Source organism: Anopheles ziemanni, chromosome 2, assembly GCF_943734765.1.
Source record: "Anopheles ziemanni chromosome 2, idAnoZiCoDA_A2_x.2, whole genome shotgun sequence".
NCBI lineage: Eukaryota > Metazoa > Arthropoda > Insecta > Diptera > Culicidae > Anopheles > Anopheles ziemanni.
In genome coordinates, this window is record NC_080705.1 from 76,629,869 (window position 1) to 76,647,774 (window position 17,906).

At 50.2% G+C, this 17,906-nt stretch overlaps 2 protein-coding genes across 2 annotated transcripts; one reads left to right on the plus strand and one right to left on the minus strand.

The window, feature by feature from the left end:
- Window positions 1–1,414: 1,414 nt before the first annotated feature.
- LOC131281512 (golgin subfamily A member 4) lies at window positions 1,415–7,387 on the minus strand. The gene is made up of 7 exons (XM_058310846.1): window positions 7,057–7,387; window positions 6,288–6,363; window positions 4,621–6,214; window positions 2,055–4,542; window positions 1,882–1,953; window positions 1,692–1,814; window positions 1,415–1,598 (listed from the first exon to the last, which is right to left on the minus strand). Exons 1-7 carry the CDS (start codon window positions 7,138–7,140, stop codon window positions 1,572–1,574), a joined length of 4,464 nt encoding a protein of 1,487 aa, XP_058166829.1. The 5' UTR covers window positions 7,141–7,387; the 3' UTR covers window positions 1,415–1,571.
- Window positions 7,388–8,194: 807 nt separating this feature from the next.
- Window positions 8,195–16,789, plus strand: LOC131281116 (pre-mRNA-processing-splicing factor 8). The gene is made up of 8 exons (XM_058310368.1): window positions 8,195–8,283; window positions 8,530–8,795; window positions 8,868–9,630; window positions 9,699–9,824; window positions 10,208–11,069; window positions 11,170–11,994; window positions 12,091–12,283; window positions 12,624–16,789. Exons 2-8 carry the CDS (start codon window positions 8,540–8,542, stop codon window positions 16,760–16,762), a joined length of 7,164 nt encoding a protein of 2,387 aa, XP_058166351.1. The 5' UTR covers window positions 8,195–8,283; window positions 8,530–8,539; the 3' UTR covers window positions 16,763–16,789.
- The last annotated feature ends 1,117 nt before the right edge of the window (window positions 16,790–17,906 follow it).

The following is a 17,906-nucleotide window of genomic DNA, read 5'->3' on the forward strand; positions in this document are numbered from 1 at the left end:
ACTTTTATATTGTTGATCGGGGATGTGCAAAAATGGTAAAGGTAAGTATAGCATCTCGATCGCGATCGCGATCATTGCGTGCGAGCGTGGGAAATGGATCAAAGTTCAATCGGGACGTCATGTGGCTTTACAATATCGCTTGATTCGGTCACAAGGGTATTGCTTCCGGCCTCAAGGAAAACAAATCTTGCGGAGTATAAAAGGAAAATTGAAAATCCTATTCCGGGACGCAAAAGAACCGTCAGCTAAACAAGCTAGCGTGGGAATTTTGCAACGATCGTAGCGAACATAGCGAAACTCAGTTCTACCGTTATGTAAAATTTAGCATCATAACAATCAGCACCGTAAAGTATGGGGTCATTTGCAGTTTGGTTGGTTGGTTTTCCCAGCGCGCACTAGGCTTAAGGTTCCCAATTTCTTTTCCCCTCCCGAGGCACAGACGGAGACATTCAGTTAGGAATTCTTTAATGGTCTATGAACTGTGGTAGAAATGAACAAATCAATTAATCTAACCTAAGTCCGTCCCTCTTCGAGTAAAGGTTGGTTTAATTACCGCCCGCTGTCGGTTTCTATCAGCTAAAGCTGCATTGCTTCATTCATTATTCAATGTTATCAACAGTTTTCGTATATCTTTACTATCAATTAAAGAACGCACTAGAGACACAAAAATGTACACCAAAAATTAAAAAATAAAATAAACTAAACACAAATTAACATAATGCACTTCTCTGCCTAACCGAACAATTGCAACAGATAAAAATAATATATAATTGCTTTTAGCGGACATCATTACGAGGCAACAGCATGGATGGAGATTGGTTTGTGGTGAATGAAATGGACTTGAAATTGATTGAAATGCACAGTAACATTGATATTAAATTGACAACAAACTTGGGTTCGAAGAAACTATATCGATTAAAATCACGCCATGATCCAGATTTAATCTACCGCATTGTGGCATTGCCATATCGATGCCATTCAAAGTTATCGCATACACTGTCTCGAATCGTTATCTCACGTGTAACGTAGTGGCGCAATCCAGTCTACTATTTTTAAGGACATTATTTTGATCGGTCAATTCAATTAATTACAGTAATTCCTCGTATATAAAACATTTTTTAGTTGGTTAAAAATAAGAAAGATGTTGGCTAATGCGAGAGTTTTCCTTTAAAAAGTAACCTGTTTTCAAACGGCATGAACACTCGTTTCCGTTCTTCGCAATTACCTACATTGGTCTAGTTTGGGAACTTTTGCATAAATTTTAAAATGGTCTTCCATGTTTTTACTACGAAAACATTATAGTGTATGGAAAAACGACCTCACATCCGTCTATGAAATAACTATGAAGTACTAAATGATAGGACAAAAGTCCTATCCGGAAACAAAAATAAAATGCTTTTGAAAAACCGCTCACGATACAACCGATCAAAGTAGATATATAAACGGTCCTCCGTCGAAAAGTATAATTCGGTGTCCATTGTGTCCTCATTCAACGGAGCGTATTAGAAAAATTGAAAGCCATATCCTCCTCCCTTCTGATGCTGCTTTTGCATCGCCATCGTCTTTTCCTGCTATAGTAAGTTGTTTATCTGGCCCATCTGAAAACGTGAAAGATGAAAAACAAAACAATTAGTAAATGAGGTCGCCTCAGTGCAAAACAATGAGTGCCCTCTTCCTGGGTAGCATCTTACCAGTGATCTTCGATGTGCCTCCTTTTCGATCACCACCTGCGTCTGCTGTGGGGAAAACTTTAATACGGCCGCTATAACCTTGACGAGCGTACTGTTGTTACCGGTTACACTACCACTGAGATACTGTAAAGACATCACAATTGAAGGTTTTAAAATCCGTTCGAATCTATGCTTTAAAGGCTCACCGTACCTGAAATAGAATGTTTCTTAAGTACTCGAACTCGGTGTTGGCGGCAATTCCTTCATTGTGATGCATGGATACCTGCGGAATAAGCAGACGGAGGAACCATGTTACCATAGTGAACTTTGACAGAACCGGACCAAAATATAACAGCAAAGCATGCTTTGGTAACTTTTCCTTACCAAAGTTTCATCCAACTGCCGGGACAGTTTATCGTTGGCCAGCTTTAACCGCTCGTTCGATTGCTCCAGTATGAGATAGTTCTCGCACTTCTGCTCCAGAAACAGATTCCGGTTCGAAACATCCTGCACCTCGTGCATGATCTTCTTCAGCTTGTTCTCTAGCTCTTCCTTCTTATTCCGCAGTTCGTCGTACGATTGCTGCTCGCTGGACCCAACACGCTGCCCGCCATCCGTTTCCTGCAGCGCCTTGACCTCCTTCACGACCGGTGGTTCCCGTTTGAGTTGTTCAATTTCCGACTCAAACCGTCGTACGGCTTCTTCCGTTTCGGCTTTGATTGCTTCCAACCGGGATCGCAATTCACCGTTTTCCGTTTCTAGACGCGTCTTTTCCTGCTCAACCTTCTCGACCTCGGCTCGAAGCTCCTCCCGGAGGGACTTCTGCTGTCGCTCGGCGTCCTCCACCTGGCGCAGTTTGTCCGCAATCGCTCCATTCAACTCACTCTTCAGTTCGTCCAAATCACGCACGTAGTTTTCATTTTCAAGTTTTAGTTCAGCCACCGTTGACAGCTCACTCCTCAGTCGATCGAGTTCCTTGGAACGCTCCTCAATCTCCGAACGCAGTTTGTTTACTTCCTCCTGCAATTGTGTCTTTCCGGCGTTTGCTTCCTTCAGCTGCGATTCCCACGTTTCCCGGGCGGTTGTTTCCAGCGATTGTTTTTCCCCCGCGAACTTTCGTTCACATTCTTGCCGTACGGTTTCGCTTAAGCTTTCAAGCTCAGTCCGGTGCCGGTCCGCCAACTCCTCCACCTTTTGCCGCTGCTCCGCTTCCTGCTTTTTCTCCTTGGCCACAAATTCGTTGATCAGCTTCGTAATCTCCTGGTCGCGTTCCTCCAGCATCGCTTCCGTTTGGCTCTGCTTGGTGCGTACCGTTCCCAGCTCGGTGTCCTTGGCCGCCAGCTTACCCTTCGTCTCCTGCAACTCCCCCTGCAGCTGCTTGGTGAGGGTGTTTAGGTATTCATTTTCTATCTTCACCTCCTCGTAGCTGGCCAGCCGTTTCTCCAAGTCCGTCGCATTCCGGCCGAGCGATTGCTTCTCCTTCGCCAGCTCCTCCATCTGCCGCTGGAGCGCATCGTTTTGATCCATCAGTCTTCGCTTGTCACTTTCCAGCAGCGCCTTCAGCTCGTTGTGCTTCCCCTTGAGGTACTCACTCTCGGTGCGCAGCTTCGCAAGGTCCTCCTCGAGGCATTTGTTTGTATCGAGAACGCACAGCTTTTCCTTCTCCTTTGCCTCCATCGCGTCCTGCAGCGAGCGATGCTGGTGGTCGAGCAGTTCCTTCTCGTTGAACAGCTTCGCGTGATCCCCGGTACACTGGCTGAGCTGGTCGGTCACCGTCTTTACCTGCGCCTCGAGCCGCTCGCACCGTTCGATTTCCTTCCGTAGCTGGTCCTCCTGTTCCTGCAGCCGATTGTCCGCTTCCTTGAGCGCCACGTTTAACTTCCTCAGCTCTTCCGCGGTCCTTCGGCTGCTTTCCTCCAGGAGACAGTTTTTCTCCGCCAGCTGGGAATTTTCGCACTCCACCTCCTGCAGTTTCGTTTCCTGCTCCCGCACCTTACCCTGCAGCTTGCCGAGGGTGTCCTTTTCAAGCTTCACTCGCGCCTCACAGTGTTCACGCTGCAATCGCTCGATCTTCTCCTCAAGCGTTTGCTTCTCCTCCAGTATCTTGGAATGTGCATCCTTTACGTCCTTCAGTTGCTCCTCCAGTCGACCGATCTCTTGCAGGATGTTCGTAACCTGGGCCTTCAGTTCCGTCTTCTCGCGGATCTCCCGTTCGAGCGTTTTCTCCAGGTCCTTCTTTTCCCCCCGGATGGTGTCTATTTTGGTGCGCAAGTTTACACCCTCCGTCTCGAGATCCGTCTTCTCGCGGTGGGCCACCTCGAGCTTTTCGGCCAGCTCTTCCCGCTCTTCGCTCAGCCGCCGGTTTTCCTCCGATTTCAGCTCGAGCACGTGGTTCAGATCGCGTGTCGTTTCGAGCAGTTTCTCTTCGGCGGCCGCCATCGAGGCACGCATCGATTCCTGCAGCGACCGGAGTGCCTCGGATTCGGAATTTTCATTAATTATTTTCAAATTTCGTACCTCCTCGGAAAGTGTTTGCTTTTGCGCGGTCAGCTGTTTCAGGTCCGCTTTGGATTGTTTCAACTCCTGCGTCAGCTCATCGTTGGCCGCGCGTAGGTTGGCCTTTTCCTCCGAAAGCTTCTTGAACTTTCCATTCACCTTCTCGAGCTTCTCCTTGAACTGGTCCACCTGCTTGGAGAGTTCGCCATTGCGATCAAACACTTCCTTCACGCTCGCCTCGTTGCTCTTCCGATCGCGATCGTGCAATTCTTTGGCCGCATCGAGGGCCTTCGTAAGCTCGACGAGTTTCTCTTGGTCGAGCGCTTGAGATTTACGGCTCGCGGCCAATTCTTCTTCGGCTTGCTGCAATTTTTTCCTGCTCTCCGCGAGCTTCTCCTGGTCGAACGAATGAGACTTACGACTAGTGGCCAATTCTTCTTCCGCCTGCTGCAACTTTTGTCTGCTTTCTGCGAGCTCCTTGTCATCCTTTTCGAGTTGCTGTTGCTGTAATCGTTCGATTTCTTTATCACGATCCGCCAAACGCTGCTCCGTTTGTTGGACCTTTTCTTCCACCGCCTTTTGGGCCGATTCAATCGTGGACAAATGTTGTTCTTTTTCCTTCAATAGTTTTTCGACCGTTACGAGCTTTTCGACGGTTGTATCTGCACGTTGGGTGGATTGCTCGAGTTCCTTTTTCAAACTCTCCATCTCGGCTGATCTGTCCAAGGATTTTGCCGCCTGCTCCAGTTCCTTCACCTGCCCGGCAAGCCTGTCCTTATCTTGCACCATTGCGGCGAGTTTTCCCTCCACTTCGGTTGCTTTCTTGTTCAGCTCGTTCTTCTCGTAGTCGAGCGTCAGATTAGTCGCCTTCAGCTGCTGCCGTTCCTTTTCCAGCTCCATAATCGTCCGCTCGAAGTCGATAAACTTCGATTCGAGCTTGTTCTTTTGCTCGTTGCACGTGTTCAGTGTGCTCTCGAGCTCCTTCGTTTTGGCGGCAACCTTGCGCACCTCTGACAGCTCCTTCCCTAGGCCGTCCTTCTCGAGCAGCGTCTGCTTCATGTTCTTCTCCAAGCTGCCGAGCTGTTCCTTCAGCTTGCGCACCTCAGCCTCCTTCGCCTCCAGCTCCGAATGGATGGCCATTTTGTTCTCCGCGATCGTGATCGTGTGCTCTTCCTCGCGCTTCTTCAGCTCGCTCACCTCGAGGCTAAGAACGGCCTTCTGGCGTAGCTCTTCGTTCAGCTTCGATTCGAGGGCTTTTATTCGTTCCTCGAGTGGCCCCGTATCACGCACCGGTGACCCCCTGTTGCCATTCGTTCCTCCATCCTCCCCGGTGAGCGAGATTAGATCCTTTTCGCCTCCACTCAAGTTGCCATTCTCGCCCACCAACTCCAACTTCGAGCGGAGCGTTTTGACCACGCACTGCAGCTCGTCGATTTCCATCCGCAGGGCCGAATCGAGATGTGCCTTGGCTTGCTGCTCGAGCACGCATTGCTCGCGCAATTCACTCATCCTCCGAAGCGCCTTATCTTGCGTTTCCACCAGCACCGCGCGGGCCTTCGTGTTGTCCTTCTCCAGCTCGCGGTAGCGCCGGGCCAGCTCGGTGTACCGTTCCCGGTACTTTTGATACCGATCGAGTGCTTTCTTGTACGCCTGGAACAGCTTGTCCTTGCTGACCAGATCGAGCTGATTCGGTCCGTTGGTGGCGACCGACCCGGCGACGGATTCTGTTTCACTCGCCGATACGTCCACGTCCGTTTCGAGGTGATATATCGCCGGTGAGTCGTACGCCGGCAGCCGGAACGAAACGTCGCTCGCCATCGAAGAGTTCGACAGGCGGCGGGCACGCGATTGATACGTCGAACCGCCACCGGAAGACCCGACCGCCGAAGAAACCGTAGTGTTTGGGGAAATGCCATTGTTGAGGCTCACGTTCGATAGCACGGAACTGTTACCGGAGGTATTGGCCACATTGTTTTCAGTCTGCTGATGGGACGCGGGAGTATTGATGGTGCTAGAGTTTGCCCGCTGTGGTGAATTTTGAGGTGTATCTAAAAAAGAAAATCGAGTAAGTCATGCAACACGAACCGTTCCCGTTTGGGGTGCTGAGCGAAGTGTACTTACCATCTTCAGTGATGCTGAAAAAGTTCTCACTTCCTGAGACTTCGGAGGTAGTTGAAGATGCCGAACTAACAGCGGCCTATAAACAGATAATGAAAACAGAATTATCAACTCTTGTTTTTCTACTGCAAACAAACTCAAGAGTAAAGGCAAATACACTAACAAGGAAGGGTGAGTTACTATTCAACCTGAGAAATAACCATTTCCACCCATTTATCGTCCAACATATCTTGCGGTCATCATCAGTTCCACGTCAACTGACGAGACGAACATGCGAAGTATGCTAATCACATACCTTTGCAGCGCAATGACCCTTTTTCCTAACGAAGTAGGCGAAGACTCCACCCCAAAGCTGGTGCAAAAAAGGCTGAGGAGCATTTGTAAACAACATTCGTCATCTTCCCGAATGAGCTTAAGTGGATACTGCCGTGTCAGCAGAGTCTTCAGACCATCTCTTAGGAGACGACGTAAACTAAAACCAAAGATGTTACTACGTGTAAGCGGTCCATTACTAATGCCGCCCATGGCATAGAGAAGAGAATCGCTGTTAAGATGGCTTGGCGGAGGAACATAATCCCACACAAATTAGGTCGGGAAGAGAAGACGACAGCCAGATTATTACAATAATTAACACCGTACACAGGGGAAGGGAGGAAAAACTAACGAAAGCAGCGACAATCATGACCATCGTTAGATGCGTTGCGAGTGGAATGGAAAACGATTACGAAAGCTGGATTGCGAAAGAGCCATCGAATGGAGGCGCGAATCGTACCTGCAGTCCCTTGGAGATTTGCTCGAACCTTTGAGGCGACTGTTTTACCTCTTCGGTGATTTTTTCTTTCAGCTTTTTAAACATATCGGCCAAGGGCAAATTGCTTTCCTACGGCAATCGTCACTTTGTGGCCTAGTTGGCCAATACACTATCACTGTATCTAATCCAAGGGATGCTGCTAGTGCACCCACTGTCCCCTTCGATAAAGGATAGTATTGTGGGGTGCAGTACTATTAAGTGACCGTGATTCGCGTATCAAACACTACGGAATGCGTTTTCGTTCAGCTCTGATTACATTGCACTACATTCGACACAACACCCAAATCATACCACCCCGTGACACGCACGAAACCCACAAACACTGGACGACCCACTGAAAACCATACGCCCGAGTCACGTAAAAATCAGCGTATATTTTCAGTGCAGTTTTACTCGGACGTCCAATTTTGGCCGAGGGAAGATAAAACTACGTGGTGGTAAGAAAATGTCTCACTTTCCACTCCTCGGTCGTTGAGATGTGAGGTCGGAGCTGGAGCGATTGTTTTAATCCGCTCCGATCCCAATTAAAGTTGTTTTTCTAATCGGTCGAAACTATAACACAACAAATTTGTCTTCGAAGCAGCTGTAATAAGCGTTATGAAAATAATAGTTATGTTTCCGTGTTAAAACCATCATTGATTAGATAGGCTAATGTTTTTTATGATAGAAGAAAACAGAAATCATATTCATTGACTGGGTGGTGCACATCCCTACATATCTAAGCCTACCTGGCGGATGTCAAAACCGGGTAGGCCAAAACATTTCGTATAGTGATGGGAAGTCTGTATGAGGAACAACAAGGAACTGGGTTCGAGAGTAAAAGAAAAGATAAGATTATTCACAATTTATGGCGTCATATCGGGAGCAATCGTTAAATTATATCTATAATAGCATCTTTTTTGTAAGGAAAAGGTACTTCTGCTGGTTAAATCACTCAAGTTTGACAAAAGAAATCTTTTTGATGAATTACACTTTCAGGAGCTAGGTCCTATGATCCATAAGATGGAATCGTACGCACCTGCTGGGTACTGGTCAGAACGCCCACCACTGTTTTACACTTCGCATCGCTTCGTGAAAACGGCCTTGCTAGCGTCGTGTGGAAAGTTTTAATGCGAATTTATTCTGCAAAATCTTCTTGAAACTGGTGAAAAATACATTAAAAGTGTTGCTTAGGTGGTAAACTTCAAAGTAAGTATGGTATCTGGTAGTGAAATGTGGAAATGACGCCTTAAATTTGGAATGAAAATGAGGCTTGTTTGCACCGCCGGGTGCGGAGCCGTACGCACAATGCGCATCGCACGGTGTATCATGGCGGACAATTTCGCAACTACGTGTGCTTGAAAAGTTTATCCTGCAGAAGATTTGACGATTGTTTTGTCCCCCATGGGAAATAACACTCGATTAATTATGTTGTGTGTGATTGGTTCTCTGCAGTTTATCAACCATGTCCATTCCGCCATATATGATACCGCCCAACCAATGGGCGGCGCATATGATGGCCCAGCAGCAAGTGTACGCCGTGCAGCACGCACAAGCACAGGCTCAAGCACAGCAGCAGCAACAACAACAGCAAGCGGCCCATCTACATGCCCAGCAGATGGCAGCGACCCAGATGCAACTTCCGCCGATGGGACACATTCCGCCTGGTCCCCCTAAGCCTGTGGATGTGGTGCTGACGGAGGAAAAGCTGCAGGAGAAAGGTTCCTAACCGAAATGATTTGTATCGAGGGCGGAATAAAGAAAATGTCCTCTTTTTCGGTGTTCTCTTGTAGCTCAAAAATGGCAGCAGTTACAGACGAAACGGTTTGCCGAAAAGCGTAAGTTTGGGTTCGTGGACGCGCAGAAGGAGGACATGCCACCCGAGCACATCCGGAAGATCATCCGTGATCACGGTGACATGACGAGTCGCAAGTACCGGCACGATAAGCGCGTGTACCTGGGAGCGCTAAAGTACATGCCACACGCAGTGATGAAGCTGCTGGAAAACATGCCCATGCCTTGGGAGCAGATCCGTGACGTGCCGGTCCTGTATCACATCACCGGTGCGATTACTTTTGTAAACGAGATCCCGTGGGTCATCGAGCCGCTCTACATTGCCCAGTGGGGCACGATGTGGATCATGATGCGTCGTGAAAAGCGCGATCGTCGGCACTTCAAGCGGATGCGCTTTCCGCCCTTCGACGACGAGGAACCTCCGCTCGATTACGCGGATAACGTGCTCGACGTGGAACCGCTCGAAGCCATCCAGATCGATCTGGACTCGGAGGAGGATGGCAGCGTGCACGATTGGTTCTACGAGCACCGTCCGCTGATCGGTACGCCGCACGTGAACGGCTCCACCTACCGCAAGTGGAACCTCACCCTGCCCCAGATGGCCACACTGTACCGGTTGGGTAATCAGCTGCTTACCGATTTGGTGGATGATAACTTCTTCTACCTGTTCGATCCGAAGAGTTTCTTTACGGCGAAAGCCCTCAACATGGCCATTCCCGGAGGGCCTAAGTTTGAACCGTTGATTAAGGATCACAACGTTGGGTAAGTGAACGAATGTTAAGAAAGGTGTCGAATGAAGGAGATGTTTATTCTAAAACATTCTATTGCAGTGATGAGGATTGGAACGAATTCAACGATATCAACAAAATCATCATCCGGCAGCCCATCCGTACGGAGTATCGTATTGCATTCCCCTATCTGTACAACAATATGCCACACTTCGTACATCTATCATGGTGAGTTAAGCATATCCGACATTATTCTATAACGTTCCCTGTTTCCATCGTTTTGATTTGTTCACGGTCGTGGTAGACGTTTACACGACTTTTGTATTACAACGATGGTAGAATAATTAGTCTCTAGAATTTGTCTTACTACTAATTTTAAAACAAGGGATTTTTCTATCGTACGTATATTGTGGGATTAATGTTGATTGTTTACACTGAAGTCATGGGAAACGATTGCTCAAAACCACAAACATTCCATTTCCTTAGTTATAACAATTTGTTCAAGTTGTGATTTGATTTATGTTTTAAAAATACACTTGTCTCGGAATCTATCGTTCATGATCGACGTTCGGTTAAGAAAAGTCTCGCCCTTTATCGCTTTTTTGCTACAGGTACCACACACCGAACGTGGTCTTTATCAAAACGGAAGATCCGGATCTGCCGGCCTTCTACTTCGATCCGCTGATCAACCCAATCGCTCATCGGCATGCGGTCAAGGCGGTCGAAATTCTAGTGGACGACGATGAAGAGTTCATCCTTTCGGAGGAGGTCCAGCCGTTCCTGCAAGATACTCCCCTGTACACGGACAACACGGCCAACGGGATCTCACTGCTATGGGCACCGCGTCCCTTCAATATGCGCTCTGGTCGATGCCGTCGTGCGATCGATATTCCGCTGGTTAAGACCTGGTACAAGGAGCACTGCCCACCCGGTCACCCGGTGAAGGTACGCGTCAGCTATCAGAAGCTGCTGAAATACTACGTGCTGAACGCGCTAAAGCACCGCAAACCGAAACCGCAGAAGAAGCGCTATCTGTTCCGCTCGTTCAAGGCGACCAAGTTCTTCCAAACCACCACGCTCGATTGGGTCGAGGCTGGGCTGCAGGTTTGCCGCCAGGGGTATAACATGCTGAACCTTTTGATTCACCGTAAGAACTTGAACTACCTCCATCTGGATTATAACTTCAACTTGAAGCCAGTGAAAACGCTCACCACAAAGGAGCGTAAGAAGTCGCGTTTCGGTAACGCGTTCCATTTGTGCCGCGAAATCCTGCGTCTGACGAAGCTGATTATCGATTCGCACGTGCAGTACCGGCTGAACAACGTCGATGCGTTCCAGTTGGCCGACGGGCTGCAGTACATCTTTGCCCACGTCGGTCAGCTAACCGGCATGTATCGGTACAAGTACAAGCTGATGCGACAGATTCGAATGTGCAAGGATTTAAAGCATTTGATTTACTATCGATTCAATACGGTAAGAGGAGGGAAGATCCAAATAGGCGGGCGGTTGCCAAGAGGGATATGCATCGGTTGCTAGAGATTTATTAATACGTTTGGCTTGTTTTGTCACACAGGGACCGGTAGGAAAAGGCCCCGGATGTGGTTTCTGGGCTCCGGGATGGCGCGTGTGGTTGTTCTTCATGCGTGGTATCACGCCGCTGTTGGAGCGTTGGTTGGGCAATTTGCTGTCCCGTCAGTTCGAGGGTCGCCATTCGAAGGGCGTCGCAAAGACGGTCACGAAGCAGCGCGTCGAATCGCACTTCGATCTGGAGCTGCGCGCGTCGGTAATGCACGACATCGTGGACATGATGCCAGAGGGCATCAAGCAGAACAAGGCCCGTACCATCCTGCAGCATTTGTCCGAGGCGTGGCGCTGCTGGAAGGCGAACATTCCGTGGAAGGTGCCCGGGCTGCCGATTCCGATCGAAAACATGATTCTACGCTACGTGAAGATGAAGGCGGACTGGTGGACCAACACGGCGCACTACAACCGGGAGCGTATCCGTCGCGGTGCCACCGTTGATAAGACGGTGTGCAAGAAGAATCTGGGACGCCTGACTCGACTCTACCTGAAGGCGGAACAGGAGCGCCAGCACAACTACCTGAAGGATGGGCCGTACATTTCGCCCGAGGAAGCGGTCGCCATCTACACGACCACCGTGCACTGGCTGGAGTCGCGCCGTTTCGCACCGATTCCTTTCCCACCGTTGTCGTACAAGCACGACACGAAGCTGCTCATTCTGGCGCTGGAACGTCTCAAAGAGGCGTACAGTGTAAAGTCGCGCCTGAACCAGAGCCAGCGCGAGGAGCTTGGACTGATCGAGCAGGCGTACGACAATCCGCACGAGGCTCTGTCGAGAATTAAGCGTCACTTGCTGACGCAGCGAGCATTCAAGGAGGTAAAAAGGCAGAAAGGGGGCATCATCACGGGTTGCTTTGGTTATTTACACTTTATTCTCTCTCTCTCTCTCCCTCTCTCTTTTCTTTTCCTTTAGACCGGCATTGAATTTATGGATCTTTACAGCCATCTCATTCCGGTGTATGACGTGGAACCGCTGGAAAAGATTACCGATGCCTACCTCGATCAGTATCTTTGGTACGAGGCTGACAAGCGTCGCCTGTTCCCGCCATGGATCAAACCAAGCGACACGGAACCGCCACCATTGCTCGTGTATAAATGGTGCCAAGGTGGGTCCCTTCTTTAGGTTCTGTTTTTACGAGTAATTTATGTGAAACGTTTCAAGTTCCCCATTGAAAACTAGTTGGACACATGCCGGTGTGTGCTTTGTGACAATGAGATTTTACAGTTGAAGTTCATCCCCTTGTTGCAAACCTCACGCTGGCGGTGCTTCCGATGGACATCGTGCTGTGACCAGTCATGGACTACTAGGCTAAGAAAATCAACCTAGAATCAAAGAAGAGAGATACAATGGTGTTTATTGTTTATTTAGTTAGAAATTTCAAAAGAATTTTGTTAGCATCTTCTTACTATCATTTGATTGGTTTCCGGCTTTTTCTTCCCCCCTAGGTATTAACAACCTGCAGGATGTGTGGGACGTGTCGGAGGGTGAGTGTAACGTCCTACTCGAGTCAAAGTTCGAAAAGCTGTACGAAAAGATCGATTTGACCTTGCTGAACCGTCTGCTCCGGTTGATCGTTGACCACAACATCGCCGATTACATGACGGCCAAGAACAACGTGGTCATCAACTACAAGGACATGAACCACACGAACAGCTACGGCATCATCCGCGGTCTCCAGTTTGCCTCGTTTGTCGCGCAGTACTACGGGCTGGTGTTGGATCTGCTGGTGCTCGGTTTGCAGCGCGCCAGCGAGATGGCCGGTCCGCCGCAGATGCCCAACGACTTCCTCACCTTCCAGGACGTGGCGACGGAGTCGTGCCACCCGATTCGACTGTACTGCCGCTATGTCGATCGTATACACATTTTCTTCCGCTTCACGGCGGAGGAAGCGCGCGATTTGATCCAGCGCTACCTGACGGAGCATCCGGATCCGAACAACGAGAACATTGTCGGTTACAACAACAAAAAGTGTTGGCCGCGTGACGCCCGGATGCGTCTGATGAAGCACGATGTGAATCTTGGTCGGGCCGTGTTTTGGGACATCAAGAACCGGTTGCCGCGATCGGTGACGACGGTGCAGTGGGACAACACGTTCGTGTCCGTCTACTCGAAGGACAACCCGAACCTACTGTTCAACATGTGCGGCTTCGAGTGTCGCATCCTGCCCAAGTGTCGCACGCAGAACGAAGAGTTTACGCACCGGGATGGCGTGTGGAACCTGCAGAACGAGGTCACCAAGGAACGCACGGCCCAATGTTTCCTGCGCGTGGACGATGAGTCGCTCAGCCGCTTCCACAACCGCGTCCGACAGATCCTGATGGCATCCGGATCGACCACGTTCACGAAGATCGTCAACAAGTGGAACACGGCACTGATCGGGTTGATGACGTACTTCCGCGAGGCGGTCGTTAACACGCAGGAACTGCTCGATCTGCTGGTCAAGTGCGAGAACAAGATTCAGACGCGTATCAAGATCGGACTGAACTCGAAAATGCCCTCCCGTTTCCCGCCGGTCGTGTTCTACACGCCGAAGGAGTTGGGTGGCCTGGGCATGCTGAGTATGGGCCACGTACTGATTCCCCAGTCGGATCTGCGCTGGTCGAAGCAGACGGACGTCGGCATTACACACTTCCGGTCCGGCATGTCGCACGACGAGGATCAGCTGATTCCGAACTTGTACCGCTACATTCAGCCGTGGGAGAGCGAGTTTATCGATTCGCAGCGTGTATGGGCAGAGTATGCCCTCAAGCGGCAAGAAGCGAACGCGCAGAACCGCCGTCTGACGCTGGAGGATCTGGAGGACAGCTGGGATCGTGGTATTCCGCGTATCAACACGCTCTTCCAGAAGGATCGGCACACGCTGGCGTACGACAAGGGATGGCGAATCCGGACGGAGTTCAAGCAGTACCAGGTGTTGAAACAGAATCCGTTCTGGTGGACCCATCAGCGGCACGACGGTAAGCTGTGGAACCTGAACAACTACCGCACGGACATGATTCAGGCGCTCGGTGGTGTGGAGGGCATCCTGGAGCACACCCTGTTCAAGGGCACCTACTTCCCCACCTGGGAGGGTTTGTTCTGGGAGAAGGCGTCCGGGTTCGAGGAGTCGATGAAGTACAAGAAGCTCACCAACGCCCAGCGGTCCGGTTTAAACCAGATCCCGAACCGTCGCTTCACGCTCTGGTGGTCACCGACGATCAACCGTGCGAACGTGTACGTCGGTTTCCAGGTGCAGCTCGATCTGACCGGTATCTTCATGCACGGCAAAATTCCGACGCTCAAGATTTCGCTCATTCAGATCTTCCGTGCCCATTTGTGGCAGAAGATCCACGAGTCGATCGTGATGGATCTGTGCCAGGTGTTCGATCAGGAGCTGGATGCGCTGGAAATCGAGACGGTGCAGAAGGAAACTATCCATCCGCGCAAGTCGTACAAGATGAACTCGTCGTGCGCGGACATTCTACTGTTCCCGGCGTACAAGTGGAACGTGTCGCGACCGTCGCTGCTGGCCGACACCAAGGACACGATGGACAACACGACGACGCAAAAGTTTTGGGTCGACGTGCAGCTGCGCTGGGGTGATTACGATTCGCACGACATCGAGCGTTACGCGCGCGCCAAGTTCCTCGACTACACGACGGACAACATGTCGATCTATCCGTCGCCGACCGGTGTGCTTATCGCGATCGATCTGGCGTACAATCTGCACAGCGCCTACGGCAACTGGTTCCCGGGCTGCAAGCCGCTGATCCAGCAAGCGATGGCCAAGATTATGAAGGCCAACCCGGCGTTGTATGTGTTGCGCGAGCGCATCCGAAAGGCGCTGCAGTTGTACAGCTCGGAACCGACCGAGCCGTACCTGAGCTCGCAGAACTACGGTGAGTTGTTCTCGAACCAGATCATCTGGTTTGTGGACGACACGAACGTGTACCGCGTGACGATCCACAAGACGTTCGAGGGAAATCTGACGACGAAGCCGATCAACGGGGCGATCTTCATCTTTAACCCGCGCACCGGCCAACTGTTCCTGAAGATCATCCACACGTCCGTGTGGGCGGGCCAGAAGCGTCTCGGTCAGCTGGCCAAGTGGAAGACGGCCGAGGAGGTGGCGGCCCTCATTCGTTCGCTGCCGGTCGAGGAGCAGCCGAAGCAGATCATCGTGACGCGCAAGGGTATGTTGGATCCGCTCGAGGTGCATCTGCTCGATTTCCCGAACATCGTCATCAAGGGCTCGGAGCTGCAGCTGCCGTTCCAAGCCTGCCTGAAGGTGGAAAAGTTTGGCGATCTGATCCTGAAGGCGACCGAACCGCAGATGGTACTGTTCAACCTGTACGACGATTGGCTGAAGACGATCTCGTCCTACACGGCGTTTTCGCGTCTGATCCTCATCCTGCGCGCCCTGCACGTCAACACGGAGCGCACCAAGGTGATCCTCAAGCCGGACAAGACGACAATCACCGAGGCGCACCACATTTGGCCGACGCTGTCCGACGAAGAGTGGATCAAGGTGGAGGTTCAGCTGAAGGACCTCATTCTGGCCGACTATGGCAAGAAGAACAACGTGAATGTGGCGTCGCTGACGCAGTCGGAAATTCGTGACATCATCCTCGGTATGGAAATTTCCGCCCCCTCCGCCCAGCGCCAACAGATTGCGGAGATCGAGAAGCAAACGAAGGAACAGTCGCAGCTGACGGCCACGACGACGCGCACGACGAACAAGCACGGTGACGAGATCATCACCTCGACCACGAGCAACTACGAGACGACCACGTTCAGCTCGAAGACCGAGTGGCGCGTGCGAGCGATCTCGGCGACCAACTTGCACCTGCGTACGAACCACATCTACGTCAGCTCGGACGACATCAAGGAGACGGGCTACACGTACATCCTGCCGAAGAATGTGCTGAAGAAGTTCGTCACCATCTCGGATCTGCGGGCGCAAATAGCGGGCTACCTGTACGGCGTCAGCCCACCGGACAACCCGCAGGTGAAGGAAATCCGCTGCATCGTGATGCCTCCACAGTGGGGCACCCACCAGCAGATCAACCTACCGAACACACTTCCCGCCCATCAGTATCTGAAAGACATGGAACCGCTCGGATGGATCCACACGCAACCTAATGAACTGCCGCAGCTTTCCCCGCAGGACATTACGACGCACGCCCGCATCATGTCGGAGAACCCCGCCTGGGACGGGGAGAAGACGATCGTCATCACCTGCTCCTTCACGCCCGGCTCGTGTTCGCTCACGGCCTACAAACTGACCCCGTCCGGGTACGAGTGGGGTCACAAGAACACGGACAAGGGCAACAACCCGAAGGGATACCTGCCGTCGCACTACGAGCGCGTCCAGATGCTGCTGTCGAACAAGTTCCTCGGTTTCTTCATGGTACCGGCGCAGGGCAGCTGGAACTACAACTTCATGGGCGTGCGGCACGATCCGAACATGAAGTACGAGCTGCAGCTGGCCAACCCGAAGGAGTTCTACCACGAGATTCATCGTCCGTCCCATTTCCTGCTGTTTTCGAGCCTGGAGGAGGCGGGCGATGGCAATGGGGCCGATCGGGAGGATATGTTCGGTTAATGGAGGAGCTAACTTACATGTAACGAAAAGGATGGCATTTTTTGTTTTCGATGGTAACACACTGATGTTTTAGTAACAATAAGGAATGGACGAAGGGACGAAGACGTAAATATATTAAGTCCTTTTTCTCTCTGTACGGAGATGGTAGATGATTTCCGTTATCTTTTATGTATTTTAATTGCTGTACTGTAGATCATATCTCTATCGCAATAAAGACTACTTTAAACACTATAATGTTCGTATTTAGCTTATGTCACAAATATGGTTTCAAAATTATAAAATAATCCAATAAACATGATTAATGCGGTGTTTATCACATTTCGCTATCGGGGAGGAAAACAAAGGAGGGTTGTACTATCCTTCCCCCTACACAAGAAGATTCTGTTAGGAATCGTCACCCCAGTCAGGGACATTCAAACCCCCCTTCAGACCAAAAACTGACCCGCACCACGTGCTAGGAATTGTAAAACGTTTGAAAACTACAGTCAACTCCCAGTTATACACAGTAAGAAAATGTTGAACAAATCAAACAAACAATTCACATCGATCTTCGTTAGTATTTTTTAACTAAATCAGGCACCTATTGAGGGAACCTTCTCTTCTGTGGTTAATTTTCTTTACAAGTGTTTGATAGGAAAAAAATAGAAGAATCTCGGATGATTGGGAGTCCACTGTATTTTTTTGCATTCGCAGACGAAACGGTGGGTGATTATATCCTTTTTTCGCACCCTCCGTCCCAATGCGCATGCGTTTTCTCAGTAAACATTCCCTGCCGGCTTCTATAGCAACGGGAATATGGCTAGGATGCCGCCATCGGGATGCATTCGAAATCCTTCGGTGTATTCTCGGTACGAAGGTTGGATGATTCACCATAGCAACGGGATAAATAGAAGGCTAGAAGATTTTCCAACCGACAGGATCCACTTTGTTCACTGTTTTCGTTTAGTTGTGCTGATAGGAAAAGGTAATGTAGAAATAAAGGCTACAATAAAAAATCGTTTACTTAGTGTGTGCTAAATCGCGAAAGTGAAATTGTGCTTGATCTTTGTTGCAGGTTTGTTAGCGAACTTTGTTCTAAACCGCCGTGATCGCTGCTAACAAAAATATCGATTTCAAGTACCGCCCTATGGAATCGCTGTTCGAA

Excerpts from the sequence above, each read along its gene's own strand:
- LOC131281116 (XM_058310368.1), top strand. The coding sequence starts at position 8,540 with ATGTCCATTCCGCCATATATGATACCGCCCAACCAATGGGCGGCGCAT. Across the intron at positions 8,796-8,867 it reads GGAAAAGCTGCAGGAGAAAG|CTCAAAAATGGCAGCAGTTA; the intron begins GTTCCTAACCGA and ends GTTCTCTTGTAG. Across the intron at positions 9,631-9,698 it reads ATTAAGGATCACAACGTTGG|TGATGAGGATTGGAACGAAT; the intron begins GTAAGTGAACGA and ends ATTCTATTGCAG.
- LOC131281512 (XM_058310846.1), bottom strand. The coding sequence starts at position 7,140 with ATGTTTAAAAAGCTGAAAGAAAAAATCACCGAAGAGGTAAAACAGTCG. Across the intron at positions 6,364-7,056 it reads AAATCTCCAAGGGACTGCAG|GCCGCTGTTAGTTCGGCATC; the intron begins GTACGATTCGCG and ends ATCTGTTTATAG. Across the intron at positions 1,815-1,881 it reads TAAGAAACATTCTATTTCAG|TATCTCAGTGGTAGTGTAAC; the intron begins GTACGGTGAGCC and ends ATGTCTTTACAG.